This window comes from Helianthus annuus, chromosome 2, assembly GCF_002127325.2.
Source record: "Helianthus annuus cultivar XRQ/B chromosome 2, HanXRQr2.0-SUNRISE, whole genome shotgun sequence".
Taxonomy (NCBI): Eukaryota; Viridiplantae; Streptophyta; class Magnoliopsida; order Asterales; family Asteraceae; genus Helianthus; species Helianthus annuus.
In genome coordinates, this window is record NC_035434.2 from 169,040,168 (window position 1) to 169,056,738 (window position 16,571).

At 34.2% G+C, this 16,571-nt stretch overlaps 1 protein-coding gene and 1 non-coding gene across 3 annotated transcripts; one reads left to right on the plus strand and one right to left on the minus strand.

The window, feature by feature from the left end:
* Window positions 1-305: 305 nt before the first annotated feature.
* LOC118489777 lies at window positions 306-408 on the minus strand. The gene has a single exon (XR_004887791.1). It is a non-coding gene; the product is annotated as a U6 spliceosomal RNA (small nuclear RNA).
* Window positions 409-4,555: 4,147 nt separating this feature from the next.
* Window positions 4,556-6,832, plus strand: LOC110927119 (geranylgeranyl transferase type-2 subunit beta 1). Of its 2 annotated transcripts, XM_022170727.2 has the most exons (3): window positions 4,556-4,729; window positions 5,746-6,710; window positions 6,742-6,788. In XM_022170727.2, the coding sequence occupies exon 2, from the start codon at window positions 5,747-5,749 to the stop codon at window positions 6,686-6,688; it is 942 nt and encodes a 313-aa protein (XP_022026419.1). In that variant the 5' UTR covers window positions 4,556-4,729; window position 5,746; the 3' UTR covers window positions 6,689-6,710; window positions 6,742-6,788. The 2 variants fall into 2 exon arrangements, with proteins under 2 accessions (XP_022026419.1, XP_022026418.1); XM_022170726.2 differs by having other exon boundaries at window positions 5,746-6,832.
* Window positions 6,833-16,571: the final 9,739 nt, after the last annotated feature.

The following is a 16,571-nucleotide window of genomic DNA, read 5'->3' on the forward strand; positions in this document are numbered from 1 at the left end:
TCTAAACATAAGTCCGCCCCTGATTTCTTTGTAGTCGAATTCAGCCCGGGGCTCGACCCTATATATTTATTTATTATTTTACTTTTTAATGTATAATTATTCTGTTAAACATAATATATATATATAAGTTTTGAATACTATTAGATTTATATACTAAAATGGGATTTTAGACCCGTGAGCCTAAATAACTTGATGTAAGATTCTTGGATTCGAGCTCGGTTATTAAACGAGCTTTAATTTAAGTTCGACTTCGATTTAAATTTGTTTCACCCTAGTTTGATTCTAGCTTTTAACGAATCAGTTTCAAATAACATTTAAATTTCTCAATTTATGCATGTCATCCTTGCGCAGAGGTCAAGCTAATCTTTTATGTATCGTTCCAATTTTATCGAATGTACCTGGAGGGACAAATAACATTTAAATGATTAATAATTAATTTGAAAGAAAAAGGATTAACATGTGAAAGTTGTACCAAGTATTGTTTTTAATTTTAAATAAAAAAATAAAGCTTAAAAAAGACAATAAGCCGCCCACCAATTTCCAACCGAATCCTAGATATGGTGTAGGATATGATGAACCACATGGGACTTGGAGCATTGCTAGATTATAAAATTGGATCAAAGGAGTTCACCAAATGCTAACTACTTTCCACCGAATATTATTCGCAAGCAATCCTAATCACTTGCATTAGTGATTAACACTCGAATCTTAATTAATATAGTTAAATACTAGTTTATAGACCCATGTATTACATGGATTTGAGGATAGAAAATGAAAGTCTTTAAAATAATCATGTAGTTGATCGAGTTCTTTAGAGAAATAAATGTGTTTTCTATTTATATAAACTTAAATGAGTAATTTTTTTTAAAATATATATTATTGTTGAGGTTGATTGCGTTTGAAGGACATCACGATTATAAGTTTTAAATTATTTTTTATATTTCATATTATTTCTTGCATCACACATAATTAATATAATTTTTGATATGAATACAAGTAACCCTAATATGAACTATACATACAAAATTAAAGAACATATAACACTACTCATTTTAAATGATGCCGTTTACGAAGTAAGAATGTTGTTTTTGAATACAAAATAATTAGTATATTTTGTTTCAAATTAATATTTTCTAATTTTAAAACGTGTTATCAAAGTAGAAGATAGAATGGAATTAGTTAATGATCTAAGATTATATATTAAACACACACACACATATACATATATATTGTTTATACATATGTTTAACATTTGTGAAAACGATAATAACAAATTATAAACGTGATGTGGTTTTAAATTTTTGGTTACGTCAAATAGTGATGGATATATAAATTTTTGGTTATCTCATCTTCTTTTGATAAGTATGTTTTTATTTACTAAAGTAAAAATATTATACTAAAGTATAGGTAAGTAGATAATTAATATTAGTTATTAAGAATTAAGAATATGGAAGAGCTATATTCATGAATATAAGATTATTTCTAATATATATTAACTTCAATCATTTAATAATCTTTATATTAATTTACTTATTATTTATTATATGGTTGAGGTAGCATGATAAATTACCATATGGCATTTTGGTGAAATCCTTTGATATAAGAAAATGCCATGTGGCATTAAAGTTACTCTTTTATTAGTATTATATAATCGTCAAAAGTGTGAAACTCAAGTTGTTCCATAGTTAAATATAGTCGGCTAGCGGGTTTGAATAGCTGGTGGGTCGCCTATCAAGTTGTTCCATAGTTTAACTTCTTACACGGTGTAGACCATGTAACAAGTCTTCTGGTCAAATGCTTTAATATCCTAAAAGTGAAAATTTTCATTCAGTTTACAGGAATTTTTTTGAATTTTATAAAGTCAAATCGAGTTTGAGCCGAGCTTTGAGCCTAAAATAAAGCTCGTTTGTTTATCGAGCCTGAGCTCGAGCCTGACATGTGAAGCTCGTCGAACCTTAGTGTAATATTAGTTTTTTTTTATTAATACTTAATAATATTTACCTTTATCTTAAAGCTGTCTAGTAAACGAGCCGAGCGGAGCTTATTTAAACTTGTTTACAAGCCGAGCCCAAACCTAAAAATAAGCTTGTTTAGTAAACAAGCCCGAACTCAAGCTTCACTTGTCGAGCTCGCGAGCCTAAACGAGTCTATTGGTTATATTATTTTATTTAATATATTCATTAATAGATAAAAACGAGCCAAGCTCGAGCTCGAGCCTGGTCGAGCTCGGGCTTGGCTTAGTTCGTTTGCACCCCTAGTTGTATCACTTTTCTTAACGGTTCAATTGCGCATGATTATTTTCCCTAAGATCATAGCATTTCTCATGGAAATCAAAGATAAAGTGTAACTCGTTTGACTACTAAAAGTCAACAATGAAATCTATGTGAATGTTTCGTTTCTGCAATGAGATATCGTTTATAATTATCCGCGTAATCGTAAGTTTTATAATCTTTTTTTCTCAATATTTCCTACTACAAGTGATTATCTGATGTAGAAAAATCATAATCAGATGTGATTAAACGGGTCATAGAAAATAGTGTTTGGATGTGCTTTTATGGTTTCAAGTTGTGATAAGGGCTGTAATCGAGCCGAGCCGAGTTCAAACTTAAACGAGTCAGCTCGGCTCGTAAAAACTTCAAGCTAGCTTGAGCTCAATCGAGCGGCTCGTTAATTTTTAATTTTTTTACAAATATTGATAACATAAAAAACAAAATAAAAAAATATAACACACATTTCTAAAAATGTATATATACACACACATGCATACGAGCCACAGAGCCGAGCCAACGAGTCGGGTCTTTGTTGGGTAATTACTCGTTGGGTATCAGGCATACTCGCGGGTATTGTGTATACCCGTTAATTTCTTAAAAATACCCGCTGGAACACAGGTGCAATTTTTACTTTGATTTTTATATAATTTACAATTTTAATAACTATAACTAATGAAAATTTGATTAATAACTTACATATCATATTTAGACCACATATACCAAACTAAATCAAAACAATTACTTAATTAAGTAATTATATCATGACCACCTAATTGCATAAACATCCACATAAGATCACGTGTAGTGGGCAAGATCCTGGGCGTTTTCCCCCAATAACGCCTAAAAATACCCTCCCCCCACCCCCTCTGGCGTTTTTCGCAACAAAACCCCTAACGGCGTGCTTTGAATTACGCCAAAAGGGCAAATTTTTTGGCCAATCAGATGGAGATAGCTGGAATATGTGCCGGAATGGGACGAATTCGAGTCGGAATGGTTTTGTGGTTAGCTGGAACTGTTGCCGGAAAACCTGTATAAAAAACGAAGAAGAAGATGGAATGCAGAAAAGGTTTTAAAAGTTTAGTTTTGACAACTTTGATCCCTGTGGTTTAGATATGTTTTAAATTTAACTTTTGAATTTTTGAATTTTGGTCGTTGTGGTTTAGATAAATAATGTTTTCTATTTAACTTTTGATTTTTTTTAAGAATGTAATGTTTTTTATTTAAATGAAATTTAAGTAGTTTTAATTAAAAAATTTAATAATTGTGTAATGATTGACGGGGCATTATTGGGCATTATCCCACTACGTCCTTTTTGTAGAAACGCCCAATAATGCCCCCCTTGCTGACTGGATTGCACATGACAGAAAACACACAAGGATATGAGCATTATTCACTAAACCACTACGCATGGTCTAATAAAGGGTAGGGGTGTTCAGAATTCGTTTCGAATTCGAAAAATTCGAAGTTCGTTTAAATTCGATTCGATTATCAAGAATTCGTTTCGATTATAAGAATTCGAATTCGAATTCGATTCAATTCGAGTCAAGTAAATCGAATACGAATCGAATACGAATTTATAATTTCAAATTCGATTCGAAATTCGAATAAAAATTATACATTTTTATTTATTATTTTCTTTTATAATACATATATAACTTTTATTAGGCTATACTATAAATCATTTTCAATTTTTTCCAAGTGTTAAAATTACCTATTACCAAAGCCACTACATGGCCCATAACTAAAACATAAGTAACAAATCTATCAATAGATTTCTAAGCGTAAAAATATTAACTTGTAATGGGGAGTGGTTATTCCCAACTTCTCATTTTGAAATTTAGACTTGTGGTACTTTATTTGGAACTTTTTAATGTGATATCGTGCTTTATGCCTGCTTTAAAATTTATGTTTCATTTTGAAAGTTTTTTACATGTTTTTAAAGAATAGGAATTAAATCGAATTTATTCGAATTTGATTTTAATTCGAATTTTTGATCGAATACGAATCGAATTCGAATTCGAATCGAATTAGGTAGGTTTTAATCGAATTCGAATCGAATACGAATTCAAGGAAAAATAAAAATTATTCGAACAATTCGATTCGAATAATTCGAAAATTCGATATTCGATTCGATGAACACCCCTAATAAAGAGTACTACCTTCCATGTTTAATATACATGCTAAAAAATAAGTTATTTTCTCACTAATCAGCTACGAAATACATATGCGCAAATGAAGTACTACTTATTAAAAAGGTAAGTTCACTTCTAATAGCCATATGATATGACTTCGGGTATTATTCGGGTAACTGGATCCGGTACAGGCGCGGGTATCACTAAATCCCCTCCCCTGTTGGCTCCTCGCCTCCTCCTCTCTTCTAAACCTAAATAACAAACTGTCGACTGGCAGATCTTCTTTCATTTCATTCAGCAGGGAAGGTTCAATCAGCCAGCCAGCAGGTATGCTTCGATTCAGCAGCCACCATTTCTTCTCTATTACATTTGAATTGTTTTTTCGAATTGGATCGGACGAACCAAATCCAGCGAATTATGTGACTATGTTCAGTCAGGCATATATCAATCAATAATGTTTTTAGGGTTTTTATTTTGGTCTTAATTTTGCAAGGCCCTTATTTGCCATAAAAACATATAAATTGTCATCCATGACTCTTATTTTCCACTTAATTTAGATAGTTTGTTTGTTTTCCTTCATATTCTTTTCATTTGTAGCATATCTCAAGATAATCCTCACATCTATCTAGTTAATACTTAATATCGCCATATATCGGTTTTGGTCCCCTATCGGTAGGGCTGCAAACGAACCAAACGTTCGACGAACAGTTCGTGAACCGTTCGGCGGGAAGTTCGTTTGTGTTCGTTCGTTTACTAAACAAACGAACACGAACAAGAATTTTGTTCATTTAGTTAAATGAACAAACATGAACAGAGGTCGTGTTCGCTCGTTTACGTTCGTGAACGTTCGGTAACGTGTTCGTTTGTGTTTGATACTTCATTAGTATTTTTATATTTTATATTTAATTAAATACTTCAAAATTCCGACAAATTAATCAAATATCTAATAAGTGTCGGTGTATTATATATTCTGTTCATGAACTATTGTTTGTGTTCGTTTGTGTTCGTCAACATCCGTTGCCTAAAATTAACAAACAAACACAAACGGACACGAACAAGTTCATTTCCTTAACAAACGAACACGAACATAAAATCTCGTTCGATAAGTGTTCGTGAACGGTTCGCGAACACATATATTTCTTAACAAACGAACACGAACAAGGTCTTGTTCGTGTTCGTGTTCGTTCGGTTCGTTTGTAGCCCTACCTATCGGTGCAAAATATCCGTCAGTACCGATATTATCGGCAATATATATCACTTATTTTCCCGATATCAATAACCGATATCTGATTTTTTACGGCATTAACTGCTTAGCCTCACAATACCTTTTTTTTATCTCACAGAATGGGAGAACTGGCAGCTGAAAAACACGCCAAATACATCTTAACAGTCGAAAAGAAGAAAGACAGCATCGAATCCGCCTTAATGGAGCATCTTAGAATCAACGGTGCATATTGGGGATTAACCACACTCGACATTCTCGATAAACTCGCAGCAGCCGTTGATCAAGAAACAATCATTTCATGGGTCATGAGTTGCCAACACGAATCTGGCGGTTTCGGTGGTAACGAAGGTCACGACCCGCATCTACTCTACACCCTCAGCGCTATCCAAATTCTAGCACTTTTTAACAAAATCGACACACTCGATATCGAAAAAGTGACAAGTTACATAACCGCCTTACAAAACGAAGACGGTTCGTTTTCCGGAGACAAATGGGGCGAAATCGATACTCGGTTTTCCTACGTTGCGATATGCTCTCTAGCGTTACTAAAACAGTTGGATAAAATCAACGTTGGAAAGGCGGTTAGTTACATTATAAGCTGCAAGAATCTCGACGGCGGGTTCGGGTGCACCCCCGGTGCAGAATCCCACGCGGGTCAAATCTTTTGCTGCGTAGGCGCACTTGCGATAACCGGCAGTTTACACTACGTCGATAAGGATCTTTTGGGATGGTGGTTATGTGAACGACAAGTGAAATCCGGTGGGTTAAACGGGCGACCCGAGAAGCTTCCGGATGTTTGTTACTCGTGGTGGGTGTTATCTAGTTTGATAATGATCGATCGGGTTCATTGGATCGATAAAGAGAAGCTTGTTAAGTTTATATTGGACTGTCAAGATAAAGAAAACGGAGGGATTTCGGATAGACCGGATGATGCAGTTGACGTTTTTCATACTTACTTTGGAGTCGCGGGTCTTTCGCTTCTTGAGTATCCGGGATTGAAGGCTATCGATCCGGCTTATGCGCTGCCTGTTGATGTTATAAGTAGGATTTTGCTTCATTGATTTGTGTTTTGTTTGTTAAAAGGTGGAAACTGTATACTGGCTTTGTTTATTGGTTGAACCATGATCATAACATAAATAGCGATCGATGGACTGTCCGCCATGAGGCCTTGTTTCTGTTCGTTCGCTAAGGAAATAATGTGTTTACGGACAGTTTATGAACACTTATCGAACGAGATTCTCTATTCGTGTTCGTTAACGTGTTCACGAACTCTTCCTGAACACAAATAAAACCTGTGGAGGCTAGAGGTGGAGGCGGAGGGAGCAAATAAGAATTAAAGAATATAAAAAGTTTTGATAAAATAAACAAATGTACAAAAATCTGTAATGAACGACATAAATGAACGAACATGAACAAACGTAAATGAACGAACATTCACGAACGCATTAATGAATGTTCACGAACACAATCGAACGAACGAGATCTTTGTTCGTGTCCGTTCATTTAACTAATCGAACGAAATTTTTTGTTCATGTTTCTTCATTTATTAAAGAGTTAAATGTCATTTTAGTCTCTGTGGTTTGGACAATTTTGTCAGTTTAGTCCAAAGGTTTCATTTTTCACTTGTGGGTCCAAAAAGGTTTCACTGTTGCCATTTTAGTCCACTGGGTTAACTTCATCTATTTTTTCTGTTAACGATAAGGACAATTCGGTCATTTTATATGTAATTCTGTTAACTAGAAGGGCAATTCAGCCATATAAAATGACCGAATTGCCCTTCTCGTTAACAGTAAAAATGAATGAAGTTAACCCAGTGGAATAAAATGACAACTGTGAAATCTTTTTGGACCCATAGACAAAAAATGTAACATTTGGACTAAACTGTTAAAATGACCCAAACCATAAGAACTAAAATAACATTTAACTCCATAGTTTACTTATTTGGATTTTTTACTTACACAGGCATTCTGGTAAAAGTGTAAAACACAAACAATCTTGACTTTAGTCACACCTGTAACATGCCCCTAAATGACATTTTTCTTAGTTATTTTCAATAAATCGATTTATGACGTAAGCATTTGACCCTTCAACCATTTTAACCGTTTTCCTTTTCAACTTACTTTTTGTAGGCTATACATTAAAAAGCCGTAAAAAAAATCTTCAAAAGGTAGTAAAAAGTTAATCTATGACAGAATTTCGTCCATTGTGGAGATCAAGGTTGGAGCAACGGTAAAAAAAATCCTTTGGATATTTTATGTGTTTATGTGGAAGGCCAGAAATACGTTAGTTTTTAGCAAAATGAAATTTTTTCGGTCAATATCCGTACACCACGTCAAGTCTCAACTCTTCATGTGAATAAATCATAGATCAAGGAACATGTTTTGTCCACAACAATCTGGTTTTTTTAGTGTAACGGTCGTTAAAAAAAATAACATTTGATAATTGTACTCTATTAGAAATCTTAAGATTAGGTTTATTAGTGCAATGGTCTTTAAAATAAATTACATATTGTAATCCTACTAGATTAGAAATCTTATGAATAGAAATGATTGTAATCATAAATTATGATTCATAATCGACTTAGAGCATCTCGAGTGCTAAGGATGGCATCCGAATCCTAGGTGAAGCGTAGGTGGAGGAAATGGGGGGGGGGGGGGTAAATGTCTCGGATGTCTCTTGATGGAGAATGTGAGGGGGAAGAAGAAGAGATGAGAGAGAAAATGAGACATCGGAATGTTCGCGCTAATGTGGTGACGTTTGAACTGAAAACACATTCGATGTGTTTTTACAGATTAAAAAAAAAAACTAAGATTGTATATCGAGCTAAGTACGAGCTCGTCTAAACTCGAGCTCAACTCATTTAATTTGTAAGGGATTGAACTCTCCAAGTAATTTCAAGCTTTATGTCTAAAGCTCAAGCTTGACTTACTTATAATTTTCAAACTCGTGTTAAATTCGTTTATCATTTATTAAATTGTTCTTAATTGTATATACACACACTTATAATTTCATATAAACGAAATATTTACTATTTGATTAATTTGATTTTACATCCTTCAAAATAACTTGTAAAACTGAAAATAGAGGTTGGCAAAGGTTTGGTTCATTTTGATATATCTAAAGTCTTATGTGTTAATGTACTTTTTTTAAGTAACATGTGCTATAATTTTCCTTCAATAATGTATAATTCATCATTACAACTATGAATTTATACAATAATTGTGAGCCACCAATAATTTTCTCAAGTGGGTATTACAATTACATTACATTACAATTACAAATATATATAATAAAACAACTTAAAAAGTTATATTTTAATCCTTAAAAAGCCATAATTACCCCCCCTCAATATATTATAAGATTCTAAATATTCTTTTTTTTTGTTTTTTTATACCTTAAATACGGAAGTAAAAGCAAAGATTTGAGGGGAAGATAAGGTGATGCTTTAAGTCATAAGCTTCATGGGGCAAAAAGGCATCACATGGCACATGATGCAATGAGAAGAGAACAAAACATAACGTGAAAGGGAAGAAACTAAAAGAAGTGGAATCCCACATTACGATTGTGTTCCTCCTCTTTTTGTCGGTCTATGACTATTGTTTGGATCATAAGGGACCAAAGAAAGTAAAAGGAAACTAGACCATAAATATTACCAAAGTAAAGGGAAAGATCGGTGAAGTCATCAAGTATGGGAATGAGATCACGGTTTGTGTTGTTTGTACTTTTGTGGTTGTTGTTAGTGTGTTTTCGTCATTGAGGTAAGGAAGTTAGGCCATGATCGTAATCAGTAATCATAATCGTATTTATTAATGCTATTTTTATTTAAAAAAACATGTTTATTTATTATTATTATTATTATTATTATTATTATTATTATTATTATTATTATTATTATTATTATTATTTAAAACGATTAAACATGACGCATAGAACCATAAGGATAATAAGCATAACTAATTAGATTTTAAGGTTTTATTATTTGCAAGCAAGCCTAATAAAAAGGTGAGTCAGGTCGGGACAGATAACAGGTCATGATGAGTTCGGACCAAACTTGGTTCAATCAAAAGTTGTTCTAACTAAAACGAGACCGGACTAAAACCAATCATTTTTCTTTTGGTATCAAAATGGGGTGATCCGCTATATAGTTTTTATGTCGACTAGTGAATGTCGGTGAGGTGGTGGTTGTGGCAATAACGATGGTGTTGTAACTTGTAAGTGATAACATGTAGGTGGTGGTGCGACATAGACGAAGACGATGTTGGCGGCGAATGGTAGGTGACTGATGATGCTAATCCATTTGGACTCGTTCTAAATTAGCAAATTTTATAAAATGGTCTATTTTAACTCACTGTGTAATTTGTAATATGATTAAATCAAATCTGCCCATTAGAAAACAAAAATGACAAAAATAAAATAATTTAAAAAAGTGATCATGACTGCGGGTTGTGTTTAGTGAGTTTGGTATTTGTGTAATTTTTAATTTGTACCAAGATAATTTTTTATTAGTCTCAAATCTTTGAGTATAAGCCATTACTTTTCACTATTATATTGAATATAGTATCTAAAATATCAGTTTGTCTTAATACCGTGGGGTATGGTGGGGTTTGGGTTGGGCTTGGGTTGAGGCATTTGTTGACACGTGGAATAGGAGCCCTCCCACCGCCTAGTGACGTGTCCGCGGGGTATGACGGGGCGTGGGTTGGGCTTGGTTTTCCCCCAAACCGTTTGAATTTAAAATTCAAAATTTCAAAAGGCCGATATGACATGGCGGGATGAGCGAATGGGAGGCAGCCAGCTAGCATGTCAAGACCGCCCCACGCCCGGCTTGAAAGCCAAGCCCCAAGGGCCACGCCCCAACCCAAGCCCACTCGGGGTGGTGGCTTGGGCGTTTTCCCCCAACCCAAGCCCCATACTCCATAGTCTAAGTACCAAAATTCCATCAATATCAATAGCTTAATAATTTGTCGGACTATGTTAGTAATTGTCCTATATATTAAAAATCGAATGTTTTGAACAGTACAAAATGATATGGTCTTTTAGACTATAGGGGTTTGGGCGTGGGTTGGAGAGAAATGCCCAAGTCACCACCCGTGTGGGCTTGGGTTTGGGCGTGGCCCATTGGGCGGGAGTTTAAGGCCGGGCGTGGGGCATGCTAGCGATCCTATGTGGCTGGCTCTTATTGGCTTGTTGGCTAGGGCATAGCGGGCCATGTTTAACTTTTAAAATAGCCACGCCCCAAACCCCCGTCCCACCATACCGTCTTCAATGTGGGTCAGCCCAGCGAAGCCCACCCAAGCCACGTGTCAACCCATGCCCCAAACCCCCGCCCCACCATACCCCACGGTCTTAACAGTTTTATTATCTTCTTTACTTTTTAAGTTAGATAAGCTTTTGTCAACCGGTACTCGTATTGAAAATACCAGTACGGTTATCGGTACATAAAGATAAAAATCGACACCAGCCTGGTACAGAAAACACCAAAAGTCGGTATCGAATTGAGCTATATATTAAAAATAGAAGGGATTGAACAGTAACAATAAATAAATATTAAAAAGAGTCTTTAATGAAAAGTAATAAAAATAGAAATGAATGAATAGTATTGGGTACCGGTATCAAATTTACTAAACTGAGTGTATTTTCGGTATTCGTTCGGCACCGGTATTCATCGGGTTTTACCCTCAAATACCGGTGCCGTACTTGTACCGACCGTATACTGTACCAGGTATATTCGGTACCGGTACCCATTTTTGGGGATTTCGGTACCGAGCTCATCAAATCCTGTAGCAACGTAGCAATACAAGTAATTGCACAGTTTAGATTACTTTTCATACACACAGTAAGTAAACTGTATTTCGTTTGAATGATGTTTTATATACACAACAACTTATTTTGCTTTATTTTTTTGTCTTTTTACGTAATGAATGAACTGTAGCATGTAAAATTATGCTGGATATTTAGATTATTGATGAGAAAATCGTATCAAATCCTGTAATCAAACCGGTATAGTATCGGTACCAAATTTACTATACCAAATCATTTTCGGTACCAATTTGGTACCCACCTTTTCGCGTTTTCAGAATCGTTACTTTCGGTTCGACACCGGTCTAGCACCATACCTATATTTATTGATTTTTACCTTCAAATACCATACCGTATTGTACCGAGCATTTTCGGTGCCGGTACCTAATTTCGATGATTTTCCGGATCGGTACTTTTGGTGCCGTTACAGGTACCGAGCTCATCCATATTTTAACGTGTTAGCACCGTAATAACTGAACTGAAAACAACCGAATTTCCAACGTGTAGGACGTGTGGGTCCTATTATTATATATTAGGTTATTTAAAATCGTTTTTTAGGACGGATTGACTATTCTTTTCACGACATTTTTATTTATGTTTTGATATTCGGTATCTGGTTGCCGTTACTGACGCACGTTTTGCAGTCATTTGGTCCCCGCCGCAACACGCGGGCGGAAATTTAACTAGTTATCTTTAAAAAAGTTAGAATTTTTGTAGTTTCTTTCAACAAGAATACAACTATCTATGCATACTACACTTATTCAAATATGATTAAAAGTTCTTGGATTTCAAATTACAAATCGTGACGATCTTGTTGTATGTTAGATTTTAACATACGTTGTAACTTAATGTCTTCAAACCCAAAACCATAATGCTAATCTTCCAAACTGAGTGTTCTATAAAAAATTACGCATAACTATGTAACCGGTCATCATTTTCTCTTACCTTTAAGTTCTGATATAAAATATTCAAAGAATTTAATTTTTAACATAAAATATGTTTTGGAAAGTTCATAAATGTAAGATGGTCGAATCATGAGCCCACCAACCTAACCTTGTATAACGTATTTAGTTAATCATGTTTATAAGAATGATCCGAACTTATTTAATCTGTTTAACTTTAACCGAACAAACGAATGAGCACAAACAATAAAATGAATGAATTTACTTGTTTGTGTTTTTAGTTAAGAAGATGACTATGTTCATGTTCGTTTATGTTTGTTCGTTAATATTCTAAATGAACAGTTCACGAATGCAGACAAGCACAAACAAACATTAATAAACAGATAAGATACTAGTAACCATTTGGACAAATTCTAAACTTAAGTTAATTACATGAGTGTTATTATTCAATCCAACGAGTTAATGGGCACAAAATGGCGACTACTCATGTAACTTTAGAATTTTGAGTTAATGGGCCTAAAACTAAAAGAATGGGCTTATACCTTTATAAAAAATATTGATAAGGTAGTGGACTGATGGGCCTTAAATCCTATATGGCTAAATAGTTTGAATTAAACATACAACTCGTAGGTCACAAACGTTTAGAAAAATGAATGAACAAACGGGATATATGTTCATGTTCGTTTGTTTAATTAAATGAGCAATTTTTTTGGTTCATCTTCGTTCGTTTATTAACTAAACGAATTTCCTGCTAAACGGTTAATGAACTGTTCAATGCGTTCAAAGGCCCAACAGAGGGGTAACCAAAGGGATTGTAAATATGTCGATACTCGTGATGGCATCAGTTTTGCGTTTGTAAATTAGTTTTTCAGGGGCATGATCATAATTAAGATTTGAGGATATGAAATTGTTTAGTGGCTCTAAACCATAGAATTACATGATCAGAACTAAGATATTGGAAAACAAGTTATGCAAAAGCTAACATACATGATTTTTTGATCTTGTTGTAGTTGAAGGCTCCAGGCACAAAAGGGTGAGCCTTGGGCTAGGTGCGAGGCGCTTAAAAAGTGAGAGTTTACTTATGCAAGACGCACACATTATAAACATACCAACTTTTAGGGGTTTTAGAGTTGTTTTTAGGAGTTCAGATTCTTTCTTGGGAATCTTAAGGCTACAAGTGTCGGAACCAGAGGTCAACAGTATACTCGTACGTTTTCTTAGCAAAACGTAACGTTATTATTATTTTTTTATTTCTGCTATTTATGTAACGGGTCCATAAGGTTGATATGTTCACATTATAATTTCAAGTGGGGTATGTGACATCATTGTGGGTTCATGTAGTGTAACCAGAGGTGGTAGGATGGTTGGGTTAGGTAACATGGTCAAGGTAGGTTTGGGTTGAAACGAGTTGCTTTTTCAACCCATTTACTTATGGATGGGCCGGTAGTAAAAAAGTTTAGCTAAAAAGAGCACATGTCAAACGGGTCAAACTGGTTGAAAGTAGCCCAAAATCTTTTTTAACGCCGAGTATTTTTTTTTTTGTTAACTTATAGGTTTAAACCATTGTTGCAAAGTTACTGCTTTTGTAATCATAATTAACACATTAATTATGCGTATTTGAAAAGTGGACAAAAAGTTTTTACTGATCTACACTATACCCAACCCAGCCCGGTTCCATGTGTAGTAAAATGGCCCATTTTAACCTGGACCCGATAACAAATATATGAATCTTTTTAATGGAACTGGAGTGACCCAGAAGTGTATTTAAACGCTTAATTACAACTCCTTAAATGTCTCTATTCAAAGTTTTACAACTTAAATTTCTCAATTCAAAACGTATAAGACACAGTTGAAAATCGCATCTAATGGACTAAATACCGGTCTCTGATGCTTGCTTTTGTAGTAGTAAACATTTTCTAATCACATTTAGTTTATTGATATTTTATATAATTAAAAAAGGGACAAAAATGTTTGCGGCTCAACCGGACTCAACCTTATTAAAATTCACCCGTTTTGACCTAAACCCATTTTGCACTTTGTAGTTACTATATGGAGCAGGGACTTCATGTATGGTCAGAGTGGTTAGTTTTCAATGTACTGTTACTAATTTAAGGTAATGTTTCCTATTTATGATCTCATGTACATTACAACATTACTAAATCACTGTTACTTTATCAAAGTAAATTTGTTTAATCTTCCAAAAAAAAAAAAAACAGTTTATCAGATGATACTAGTAAAATTACCCTGCGGCGGGAATTTAGTCACGGGTTTAGTTTATTACGGCATTGATACGATACCAACACTCGGTATAACAACTGAAATAGAAAACCAAAAAACTAAAGTTAAAAGAAACTTTAACTGAAGTTTAGGGGTTGTTTGATAACTTTATTAAAATTTAGGGTGTAAGAATATAACTTAGTAAAAGAAAAAAGAAGTAAACTAAGAAAAGAAAAGTATAGGAGGCATAAGTGAAAGGTTGACAAAAGAAATTACTATTTATCAAACAACACTTTTTAATATATAGTTAATTAATATGTTGCAGACTTGCGGGTAACTTCCCTCCCCATGAAGCATTCCACATTGGTGGAACTAGCGGTGTTCATGAGCCGATCCGATCCGATCGAGGGTCTGCTCGTGCTCGGATTGAATTACTACCGATCCCATCCGATCGGATCGAATTTGCAAAACTGAGCACAAAAGTGATGCTCATGCTCGGATTGAATTTGAATCGAGCGGCTCGGTTTCGCTCGATTTTGCTCGGTTTTTCTCAAATCCTAACTAAAATCGAGCGGATCGTTTTCGCTCGATTGAATTATAAGGTTGCGTCCAACAAAAACAAATCCTAACTTAATTAAAACATGTGCAACACCTTACTAACAAAAGCAATACATAACAAAAATCATGATTCTAAAAATGTTCTTAACAATACTAGAAAGCACAAAATAAAGTGCGAAATACAAATTGTCATTTAGCACAAAAGCCATAAACTTGTCAATTAGGAATTTAGGGTTAGATTTTGGTGTGTGGCAATTGGCAGCGTCGATATGCAGATCTTCGAACATAGAATGTCTATGTGATTGTTTTACGAATTAGGGATTTAGGGTTAGATTTTGATATTAACTATTAAGTTGGGTTAATATATATTTTGGGCTTTAATTTTTTTTTGGCTAGTATATTTTTTGGGCTTTTAATCTTTAAATTCTATAATATATGTGTATATATATATATATATAGATATATATATATTAATTATTAATAAAAATAATTCGAGCGAAACCGAGCGATCGACGAGTGAGCGGACCTTTGCTCATGCTTGGATTGAATTTGAATCGAACCGATCCGAGCGGCTCATTTACAAACTGAGCGAGAATCGAACGGGATTTTTCGAGCATTTTTCGAGCGATCGTCGAGTGATCGTCGAGCAGTTTGGACAGCCCTAGGTGGAACCAACAATTTAATGAACTATGAAGAATATGATATTGGGTTAGGAAGATCTTTTGCTGAATTTTTAGATATAAATAGAGTGTTCAATCAAAACCAAGAAATATATTAAAAACTGCGAGATCAATCACATAATACACTTACATAACCGCCATGTTTTCTCTCACCCGCTACCTTAGATTATCTCTAACACAATATGTAAAAGTGCAGTATACATTTCTCGTAGTTGTCAACGTATTGTTGGTTCTGAAAAGGATATGTTCTTCTGTATAAAATTTTGATCATATATCTTGTTTGCCAAAAGTTTGTGGTTGAACTAAATGATATAAGACAAGGGTACAATCATCTTTGCCTTTCACACCCATACAACCAAAATTGATTCCTATGTTTAAGTCATACAATTATTCTGGGACCAAAAGTCATAAATATCCGAATTCTTTTTATTTATTCATTTTTTATATATTTTCTTTAGTGTTTTGTGATAAAATTAACTCTATAGTCATCCAATACATAAACAAAGTTTAAGTATCCAATTTACATCTGTGAATCATTATAATATGTGAAAATAAATATAAACAGTTTGTCCTTTTCACTATGCATTGTTAATAATGCCCCAAATCATGTTTATGATAAACACACATAAGACATTAACTTCACCAGCATTACACATAAGACATTAACTTCACCAGCATTAGCGCATCTTGAACTTAGTTTTCGCTAAAAGTCAGAGGGCTAAAGTCTCAAAATCCAATATTTCAACTATATAAAAAAATTTCGATAAACCATAAACAGTGAAACCTCC